This window comes from Bicyclus anynana, chromosome Z (genome assembly GCF_947172395.1).
Source record: "Bicyclus anynana chromosome Z, ilBicAnyn1.1, whole genome shotgun sequence".
NCBI classification, from domain to species: Eukaryota; Metazoa; Arthropoda; class Insecta; order Lepidoptera; family Nymphalidae; genus Bicyclus; species Bicyclus anynana.
The window spans coordinates 12745808-12757820 of record NC_069110.1 but is presented as its reverse complement, the minus strand read 5'-3'; the positions used below and the strand labels follow the sequence as shown (position 1 = coordinate 12757820).

The following is a 12013-nucleotide window of genomic DNA, read 5'->3' as shown; positions in this document are numbered from 1 at the left end:
TAAGCACCGTTCACACATCATTGCCCATTGCTAGACAATGATTATATTTTGTTACATATCTAAGGTGGAAACAACATCCATTCAACAACAACATCCAACATCCATCTTTTTTCATATCTAGAAAAAAGATGGATGTTGGACTTGTTTTTATCTTTCTATACAAACAGAGGCAAAAATAAAATGGTAAAAACTGTGTGTGTTACAGACAAACATAGCAGTCTTACTCTTGTAAAAACTACTGAGGGTACATACTATTTTTTGGCAGGCAGAGAAGATAATATCGAATTTCAAGTAATTTTTAATAAGAGCCAAGGAATAACAATTTTTTTTTATTAATTTAATCAATATATCTGAATTCATCTCTTTCATAAAATATTAATTTATGTGTCAAACTTTGTGCTAAAGCGTAGCGTGCGTACAACTATCCGCGCGACACATTACGACGCTGAATTGGCGTCGGTGCGGTTTCGGTGCGGAGTCGGTGCGGCTTCGGTGCGATTTTTAACTGTCTACACAAACTTGCGTTGCGCTGCGACTCCGGCGTCATCTACACCAAGCCTTTCTGTTGATTACTTTGAAAGCGAATATTCCTCTTTGTATACCTTTCAGTTATAAGAATAATTAAAAGTATACGTGCTCAGTGCACTCATTAATATCAAAAACGTTTGCTACTTGAGATGTTACGATAAATTAAATATTTAGTACACATAACATGTAAGCTATGAAAATGGTCTAAGATATTGTTTCTATAAACGTTAGGGAAAACCTTGCCTTGGTTTTGATATTATTAAAACTAAAGAACAAAATCTTTGTAGTGGGTTGAATTATATTTTAAATATATCGACATAAAATACCATTTTAAAAATCTATTTATAATAATGAATTAATCGCTTTTTGTAATGACTGTAACAAAGAACACATTTAATAATTTTAAATGATTTTTTTTCATGCTTCAGTCGATGAGGTTATCAGTGATGTGTTTGAAGAGGAGGTTTGGCTTTTGATTACAAACACATACCCCTAAGTTGATGGCATATGACGATCATTCATTTGGCGCGTCCATTTCTAGATACTTTTTTATTTTCATTTACATTTCAGTAACGCAAAAAACGTTCGACCGAAGCTTTTGCGTTGCATATCACGTAATATGCGATCAACTAGAATACACTTATCGTCTATCTAAAGTTCACCGCATATTGTTTCAAGATTCGTAGCTGACATAGACTCCGCGACATGAAATGAGTCTCGCAGACGCGGCGCTAATGTCTTAATGGCACTCATTGTCATTTGGTAATGGCGGTCTTATTGTCCGGTTACCGGTTGTAGCCGCGTGACTTCTTTCGCGACGCGGAGTCTAGTCGCTATCAATCAGAGGTGCAAATTTCTGCATAGTCGATTCGTATTTTCGCATTATAATTCATATACCTACTCGTACATACGAATAAAAAAATGCGTTGCCTTTTGAAGTTTTTAACGAGTTTGCGATTAACTTAAACCCGCTTAATATTAAGACGCTAATCCAGATTCTGAAAGTAAGAGCTTAGGGGCTTAGAATTTTCGTCGTTTAAGGTTAAAAGTTAATCGCACACTGCATTATAATCAGTGGCGGAGCTTGCCTTGGAGGGCTGTATCAAAGTTAGTTGGGGGGCCCCAATAGACGAGCGGCAAATCCCGAAAATCTCTTTTGTTTTTGATTCAACTCTATCACAACAAAATAAAATTGGTGTCAAAATGTTTGTTTTGACATACTACTTTTTATCGAGTGTAGGAACATTGAAATAAACAAAGAAAATAGCTAAATTTATATTTTTTAAATTTTGTAAAATTTTTAGGCTTAACCCGAGAAAAAAAAGAATGCTCTTTTGAATGAAGTGAAACTCTATACGCAGTATTTTATGTTTTTTTTTCGGGAAGCACCAGATACGAGATACGGGGCCCTTGTAGTCCGGGGGCTCAATATCATTAATACGGCTGATACGGCGCTAGCTACGCCCCTGCTTATAATGAAATACTTACGAAGTGTGACTCGCAACGCAACGTACGAACAGAATTACGGTCTACGAATATGTTTGCCTTACAAGTTCTTGGCACCCGCGCTGTGGTTTGTTTATCATTTCGCCTTACGGTAATATGCGCTTAACTTTAAAGCTCCAGCTCCTGTAGCTAAGTGGCACGTCGATTCCCTTTCTACGATCGCAAACGCTTCGAAAACTAGAAAAATGTATGGGAATGACTGATCTTGATCACGTGGCCTGTCGATAGCAAATGTCATCCCCATAATTTTTTCTACTTTTCGAAGCATTTGCGATCGTAGAAATAGAATCGACGTGCGACTTGGCTACAGCCAGCCGTATCCATTGGCGAACTAATACAAAATGTCTGAGCGTATTTTATTTATACTACAGCCTTTCGTAATGAATACTGTTTACCAACAAACAAATTAAGAAATGAGGGTGTAAATCACTAGTCATTTCACAACTAATAATAATTATTTTGTTCTTAAATTAATGAAAATAAATTTGATTAATAAGCTTAGAATAATTAGATATGGCTAACATATTTTATATAACAATTTATAAACAAACCATACATAGTTTAAAATAAATAAGTGGTGAAATGACATGCGTACTCAGTACTGTTACATATTCGCCAGTGTATACGCACCCTAATATCACGCTAGCTAGCTTGTGAAAAAAGAATTGTAATATTTTCCATGAACAGAAATTTTTATACACAGCGCAACATGACGCACTGTCAAGTTTACCGACAAGTCTGCAGTCGGGCGTTGGCAATGAAAACTATATTATAGTGGCAAGTTGATGACACTCCCATGATATGAGGGCGACGGGGGGAAAGACTGCGCGGATGTGACATCGCAGGCAGTGAGGTGCATCAGTCGTGGGTTTTTCATTTATCTTTATTCTACACGCCCCCCGGCCCGCGTGGACCATCGGGACGAAGTTGCCAAGCTATATTAAAAAATCCGTATTAGAAACGATCTTCACCCATCTGTTTATTGCAAGAAAAGTGTTTTATATCAAAATAATTACGTTGCTTGAAAATTTCTTGGCCAAATTATTTTTAACCATTATTAACTATTATTAGTGATAGTTTGGCTAGGAGTTTTGAGGCAACCTATTCGCAATATAGTTTTAAACGTACTTAATTTGATATAAAACTTTCACTTTTCATCCATTAAACAGATGGGCGCAGGTCGTTTCTAATACGGATATTAGGCTATATCGAAATATGGTTTTGAGTTTAAGGTTTCGATATTTTATTCACTGCCTACGTTCCTAATCGCTCTTCAGACATAATGGCAAAATTGATGGTATGAGGCTGGCGTTAGTAAATTACGGATGCTTGTATTACCTCATTCACAGAAAATATTACAATTTGTAACACGTGCCGAGTAGCGTGCTATTATCGGCTCACTCGAATTAAGTAATCGGATTTAAAGTGATAATGAATTAATTCCTATTACTTTAAAAGGAACACTCTGAATCCCGATGATATATTTTTAAACACAGTTAACTTTTGGAATGACTAAGGAAAGCCTTGTCAGAATGAGTTCACAATATCTTGAGAAGTTATTGAAAAACAATGTCATATGGAATCAGGGTCCATAATACCGACATATTTTTATTATGTGGTCGTAGTTTTTACTGTGTATCAAGTGGAAGAAACTGGAAACATAGTGGCTGCGTTTGCGTACCTAATATCCGATCCAATTTATATTAATTTAACAAAAATATATATCTACTCGTATATAATCTGCTAGTTGCCGTATGCTGTGTCCCCAAGAGTGTTAGTAACTAAAAGTATCGCTTCAGCTTCCATTGTTCTATGCGGATTATCGTATTAAGCCTTGCTGCATATTATGTTTTAGCATGTAGCCGAAGTTTGGTTAAGGTCACAGACGATAGCGCTAGTGTTTTACCCAAAATTAATGTCTTATTATATAAGACAATGTCATATAAATAATTATAAAGTTGTTTTTAAACATTTCGTGATTTTTTGTATAAATTATTAGGAAATTATAATTAAAGGGACTCGAAATCATAACATCATCACCAGCATGACGGCTTCATCTGCATGAAAACAGCTAATTAGTGAAATACTTTAGATTTAATTAAGTAAACATATAAACTTAAATGTTGACGTCTCCTGATTTGCTTTTACACGTACCTAATTAATATTATAGATACATTGGAATCAAGAAAGCCATTTAATATTTTTGAAAGATTTACTTTTTATAATCATGGTAAACAAAATATTTTTACAAAATGTTTACAGAATAAGTATTAGGACGTCAATGATAATTGGGCCCGGATTCAAAACCAAATTTTAACTAATGACACATTACTATGACATTCTTATTGTTGTGTAGGTGAGGCACAAAATTCATATTGCGTGTAGAAACTTCATAAAATCAAGCCGCATCAGTTACTAAGAAAAACTTTCGCATCCAGGAAGTGGAGGAATTGCCCCCCGCCCCGCAGCCGAAGCCTGCGCCACCTCAAGTTGAAATAACACAGGAAGAGTGCGGGCTGGGGGTAGCGCAGATTGTGATCACGGCAGCCACCCCCATGATGGAGGAACCGGAACAGCCCTTCCCGCCGCCGGAGCCCGAAGCGCAGCCCGAAGCGCAGTCCGAACCGCAGCCCGAGGAGCCGGAGCGCAACGAAGACAATGACGACGAAGAATCGTCCCTCTCCGAACAGACGGCAGTCTGCTTGCGCGACTCAGAAGAGGGCCACGCCGACTCCGCTCCGCATCCCGCTTCGAGCTCCACGGCCTCCGAGGGAGACTCCACAGGTGCCTCGGTGGCGTCAGGTCCCCCAACCGCCCCGCAGTCCCCGCCGTCAGCGCCGCGCGCCGGTCGTGCCTCCATCCCCGACGAGTTGGAACCCGCGCAACTAGCCAGGCTCACGGACCTCAAGGAGTCCAATGCTTAGTTCGGCGGTTTCAACTGATAACTATTAGTCACCCAGATGTTTGACCACAACTTTATCACGTTAATTTCTCATGAATTCACTTTATTATTACGTTACTTTTTAATTTACTGACGTTGTCCAAAAACGACCGTTTCTCACATATGAATGTTATGAAATGAATGACCAATTTTGTGTCCGTAATTAAGGATGCTTTACTCAGATTTTGGGTACATACGGTAATGAAATTTTGTAAAAAAGTTACAATATTTAGTACCTAGCTATGTTTCTTGGAAAAAAAAGCGATTATAATAGGTTTGCATTGTGGCTCACCGCTGTGCAATCACTAAATGTACAATTGAAGTTATGAAATCAATATCAAAATTTAAATTGTTGTTGATTTTTTGAGGTATATTTTGGTTGTTTTTGATGAAATATTATATAAAATATCATGTAACTAACCAATTAAATAAATGTACAAATCAAGAATTATGCATAACACTAAATTCATTTTTGATTTTGATTGTTTGCAATGGGGTAGATTTAAATTTTTTGATTGAGAAACGTGGTAGACTAGTGCCTTCGATTTGGAGGGCGTAGGTTCAAATCCAGTCAGGGGCATGCTTATAACTTTTCAGTTATGTGGATCTTGAAAAAATATAATCACGTGTCTCATACGGTGGAAAAAATATCGTGAAGAAACCTACATACCTGAAAATTTTCTTAATTCTCTACGTGTGTGAAGTCTGACAATCCGCATCGGGCCAGCGTGGTGGACTATCTATTAGCTTAACTTAACCCCTTTCATTCTGAGAGGAGTCTTTTACTCTACAGTGAGCCGAATAAGAGTTGTTAATGATGAGATTTAAATACCAACATTGTTTTCTATTAAAAATAATATCCATACAAGTATGAAACTTTCGTAAACGTATCATCTACTACTGTTAACTATAGTTTTTTTTTTCTTTTAAATAGGTAAATCATAAATGTAATAAAAATAATAATAGCTATTAAATACTATCTCGTTGAAGGAAAATATTGTGAGGAAACCTGCATACCAGAGAATTTTCTTAATTCTTTCTGTGTGTGAAGTCTGCCAATCCGCATTGGGCCAGCGTGGTGGACTATTGCATAACCGCGCTCATTCTGAGATGAGACTCGAGCTCAGCAATGAGCCGAATATCTCACTAATCGTTGAAAACGAAGTATCATATACCTGTAATAAAAGATACGAGTACCTACATTAAATAATTACGGAGTTTCTCAGTACCAATGCATTATGCATAAAGTTTACTAAAACCATTAAATACGTACATCGATGACTACAACAATAATTTTGAATTATTCATAAATAGCATTTAGATATTTAAAACTTTATGCTAGTATATTATAAAATCTTACCCTTAAAACTGCCTTACTTTTTTACAATTCTACAAAACTTTTGCAACTTCGGACAAATACTTTATGTATTGGTATAGATAATAAAGTTTATAAAGTATATCGATCCAAAATACTGCTACACCTATGAATGACATAAAGGTGTCTTATCAGTAATGCTTACTAGAAATCAGTAAAACCTACTTCAATAAATTTTACTCGTATAACGTACTTAGTCAAAAAAGCAAGGCTGGTTTTGCTCTTAATAGTTTCCATAGATCCATATATACAACGTATAAGATCTAGGTCAATTCGTGATTCATACTTGAAAATAGCTTTTTTAAATACTTTTTTTTTTAGAAAAATATGTTTAACATTTATTTATATTTTACTTTGTACTACTAAAGATTACTTAGTGATTGTTGGACTGTGTAATTTTGTAACGAGTTGGAAATTAATGTGTAGTCTAAGCATTATTACTTTAGTAAAATAAATAAATGTAGAGTGGGAAGCGGTCATATATATTATATATATTGAAACAAATACCTACTCGATACATACATAGATACGTTTATACTAACGAAATATATTAGAAAATTATAATACCTATTATGTTTAATTGGAATATTACAAATATATATTATATGGTATAAAACTATAAATTTTCGATGTAGAATATCTAATTTTATTGAGAAAAACCACTTTCTGGTATGCTGATATATTACAACATCTACTCGTATTAGCTCAGTATTTGGCATTTACTACGGCCTTACCTATTAACATTCATTAGAATTGAGTAATTAACTATTTTCTATTGTAGTACGTTACTGAAACTTAATTAGTGTTAATTAGTAAGACTATGCATTATATAATTATTTATAAAAAAGCTTACATATAAATGGTTGTTTATTAAATCAATGTTATTGCTTAATATATGTAAATTGTTTTTGTGATTTGAAAGTAGATACTTTGTGTCGAATGCACGTGTCACGTTCGTTATAAAAGATCCACGGGCACAATGTGCACTTTCTTTATATTATGTAACTAGCAGACACCGCGCGGTTTCAAACCTGTAGTTCCCGTTCCCGTAGGAATACGGGGATGAAATATAGCCTATGTCACTCGGGAATAGTGTAGCTTGCCAACAGTGAAAGAATTTTTCAATTCAGTTCAGTAGTTTCAGAGCCTATTCTATGCAAACAAACAAAGAATCGTTCAAATATTTCCTCTTCATAATATTAGTATAGATTATGTAAAAGTAGATTAATTAATGTTAGTTTAAATTACCCCACATAGTCTGCATATGCGTGTGTACACACGAATGTGAATCGTCTTTGGATTTCTTATACTCATATATTATAAGCGTAATTTACTAAGACCAGATTTCTCTCTGATCAAATGATTGTAGTTTTACCAGGGAAATCATCCGAAAGTTTTGAAATTTAAAGATTTTGCTTGCTTTTGTCGCGATTCTACTTTGCCACTTCGTTTCTTTGCCATATTGGAATATAGTCTTTTAAAAGCAGTTTTTAGACAATACTATTCCCATTCCGAATTATTCGACGATATCAACATAAAGATAAATAATAAAATAAACGATAGAAAATTCACTGTAAAAAATCTAAAGGAATCTGTAAAATAACCAATTTTCAAGTCTCTGAAAACTACCTTTTTTAGACCTGGCAAGGTAGTAAAAGTTAAATACTTACCAAATGATTGGAACTAGGTGTTTAAAAGTTTTATTAAAAGCTATTCTCAATAAGTTTCACTTCGTTAAACTGCTTAATAATTGTAGGGTTAAAAGTTAGACAATTAATATTTGTATGTGATTTAGTGTTACCAAATGGTTACCACGTTTAGTTTGGTATTTAAGGCGAATTATAACACCCATTAACAACTCACTGATATAGTATAATGACACCGAATTACATAAGAACATCTATATTTAACGTGAATGTTATTGTTAAGTTTTTATTTTAATTTTTCAATATTTTGTAATTTTTTTGTAGATTCATGATTTGCCTATACGATTTATATTTTTTGGGTTTATAGATTAACTAATGAAATATTAAGAGATTATTAATTACTTATTTATTATTATTGGATTACAAACTAACTCGTACATCGATATTACAGTTATCCGCCTAATGTTACCTTATTTTTGATATTTATTAGTTATCTAATCCAATAAGTATTACCTTGTTCCATTTAAATTTAATTGTTTTTCTGTAACGGTCGATTAATTACATGTCGATCTTTAATCTGTCGGTATGTTACTTACTAATTTCAAATTAACTACGAGTAGAAAATTACATATTATTAATTAAGACAAAATTATCATGTCTACTTAACTGTCATATTAGAGATGGAAATGTTATCTTAAACGGCCGTTTATAATAATTATAATGTATATGAAACTTATTGCCCCAGTATCAAGTATCTTATAGGCTACTTGTCATCTCTATTATTATTGTCGTCAGCGTAGAATAATTTCAGAAGGTACTCGTAGTACATCGTCTACGCTCGTAGCCTACTTATTGACCAAGAATACGTATTACCTACAGGTTGACCAAAACTAGCAGACACCCCGGTTTCACCCGCGTAGTTCCCATTCCTGTGCAAATAAGGGGATAAAATATAGCCTATATTGTTCGCTGATATTGTAGCTTTCCATTGGTGTAAGAATTTTCAATATCGGCCTAGTAATTTCAGAGCCTAGTCGTTACAAAAAACAAATCTTACCTCTTTATAATATTAGTTATGTAGCTATGTAATAATAATCAGTCATCAGCATGGACAAACATTCAGAGTAAAACATTCAAAGTGTCCTTAAAAAAATTGTCTGCATTTTGTATAACTTTTTAAAGATAACGAAGAGCAGCAAAACAATAATCATTAATTTTTTAAATCTTTTCCTTTGTCATTGTTTAGTTGTGGTGTAATTTATATAAAGCTTATAGTATTTATATGATGAATTGTTTCATATAGATCCATAGAGTAATTAACTATCGGATGTAAGGGAAAATTGTAGGTATTTAGAAAAACAAAATACAGAAATTCACTCGAACAAAGTATCGGGTGTCCCCCTAATAGGTACATAATAAGATTTAACAACAAAGATTATAATTATAATTACACAAGAGATGACAAGTAAGAAGGTAACTACCTTATATAATGATTTATTTATTTTGCTATCATCCGCGAAAATTCGGCGAACCCATGCGACAACGTCACCCAGGTCCGACAAAATACTCTCAAGAGAGTATTTTGTTTGTCGGACCTGGGTGACGTTGTCGCATGGGTTCGCCGAATTTTCGACAAAATACTCTCTTGAGAGTATTTTGTCGGACCTGGGTGACGTTGTCGCATGGGTTCGCCGAATTTTCGCGGATGATAGCAAAATAAATAAATCATTATATAATCATGATGAACTTCCGCAAAGTAACGCCTGCTTCTATCCAAAGGTAACTACCGTTTAGCAAGTATCAATAACGTAATAGGTCGGCCAGTCTGCAGGCCAATTCACTATCTTTGACGTACGCTAGTCGTGATATACGAAATTGAGATTATATGTAACAAATGTCATCCGGTGCCTATGGTGGATATCACACAGTAGGTAAATGACATTTTGATTTGATGTTTATTTTAATAGATTGATAATAGAGACCTAAATAGTGAATAGGCCAGCTGAAATGTTGTTTACTAAACTATCAATAACCTGCGTTACAGCCTACAGTACATACCAGCCGAATGGCACGACGATTCTCTTTCTACGATCGCAAACGCTTTGAAAACTATGGGAATGACAGATCTTAATCACGTTATCGATCGTAGAAAGAGAATCGTCGTGTCACTTGGCTACACCTACATTCCGTTTTAACAGTGACGGCCTGGCGCAGTGGTATGCGCGGTGGACTTACAAGACAGAGGTCCTGGGTTCGATCCCCGGCTGGGCCGATTGAGATTTTCTTAATTGGTCCAGGTCTGGCTGGTGGGAGGCTTCGGCCGTAGCTAGTTACCACTATTGTCCAGTTACAAGGCACGTCTGTAGCATCGGTTAGGTGGCTTTGAAAACAATGAAATTCACCGAAGTCCTTGGACTCCTGAATCCCAAATTGTTGCAAACAGTTAAACCGTAACTGCTTAGAGATGTCATTTTTGAAAACCACCAAATTAACGAATAGCCCAACCGCGCTTTAGTTGTTGAAATCGTACCTATTGTATTAATCACCGCATTATGTGATGGGAAAAATCTTTAAAAAACAATAAATGTCGAGAACGATTAAATATTAAAACTCTTCATAATTAGGTATAGTTAAAATCGTCGTTACACCCTCACCTGCAGTTAAAAGTAATTAGTTGTTGTTATTAGTTGTCAACTGTCCCGTTTAAACAATTAGGTGTGTTTTATTCACGAAAGAGGTAGCCGATGTAGCACTCTGATGTAGATAAATGTTGAAATAACCTACACAAATTCGAATTTTGATGTTTATAGTAACTATTACGTTGTATATTGTAATCGACTTACATAACTATATAAGTTAGTTCTTTAGAAAATCAAGAGATGTTAGGTCACCATAGCCTAAGCACATGAAACGCTGATTGATGTTCAATATATTCAACATACTCACAGCAGTGTATGCGTTTTATTTTACCCTTTCATTCCTATCCTACTGAAATAAGTATAACAGACGAGCAAACGCACGCAACTTCGTCTGCCCTTAGACCTCCTTAGTCGAGCACTTTCGCAAAATCCGTTCTTAGCGGATGTAAACCAACTATAAACTACCTCCCTGCAAAATTATAACTTTGTATGTCAAGTGGTTGTCGATATTTCATGGTGAGTGATCTTTCGCTTTCCGCTACATGCACCTCCAACTTTTCAGTTGTGTGCATTTTAAGAAATTAAATATCACGTGTCTTAAACGGTGATGAAAAAACATCGTGAGGAAACCTGCATACCAGAGAATTTTCTTAATTCTCCAGCCTGTCAGCGTGGTGGACCTAAGGCCTAACCCCTCTCATTCTGAGAAGAGACTCGTGCTCCACAGTGAGTCGAATATGGGTTGATAATGATAATGATGATAGATTAAAGAGCACATAATTACCTCCTGTGTGCTAGGATTAGGAGCTATAAGCTCCACGCTTCTCTAACGAGCATAGTGAGCATCAAAGGACTCTGTAACGAGCATAATCGGATGTTGGTATTATGACTGAGACCAAGTCCAACGTCCGAGGTGCAAAGCTGGAACTCCACCGTCTTCTGAAGTTCAGACTGGATGCAGTGGCGTAGCTAGGTAACCAAGGGACCTGGTGCAAATAAAAATTGGGGCTCCACTAGGTAGTTAGGTACCTACTTTACATATAAACTAGTTTTTGGTTTTATCCAGTAAAAAAATAAATAAGTATGTATATAAATATTTTTAAAAATAAATAAGTAAGTATATAAATATTTTGAGCCGTGATAGCCCATTGGATATGACCTCTGCCTCCGATTCGGAGGGTGTGGGTTCAAATCCGGCCCGGGGCATGCACCTCCAACTTTTCAGTTGTGTGCAATTTAAGAAATTACATATCACGTGTCTCAAACGGTGAAGGAAAACATCATGAGGAAACCTGCATACCTGAGAATTTTAATGATTCTCAGCATGTGTGAAGTCTGCCAATCCGCATTGGACCAGCGTGGTGGACTATTGGCCTAA

At 35.5% G+C, this 12013-nt stretch overlaps 1 protein-coding gene across 1 annotated transcript in view; it reads left to right on the top strand.

Annotated features, from left to right (window-relative positions):
- LOC112046268 (protein nervous wreck) overlaps positions 1-9496 on the top strand; it is a 44742-nt gene extending 35246 nt beyond the window's left edge. The window contains exons 17-18 of the mRNA XM_024082862.2: positions 957-991; positions 4473-9496. Of these exons, the coding sequence (XP_023938630.2) occupies positions 957-991; positions 4473-4958 (521 nt within the window). The 3' untranslated portion in view covers positions 4959-9496. The remainder of the gene's footprint in view (positions 1-956; positions 992-4472) is intronic.
- Positions 9497-12013: the final 2517 nt, after the last annotated feature.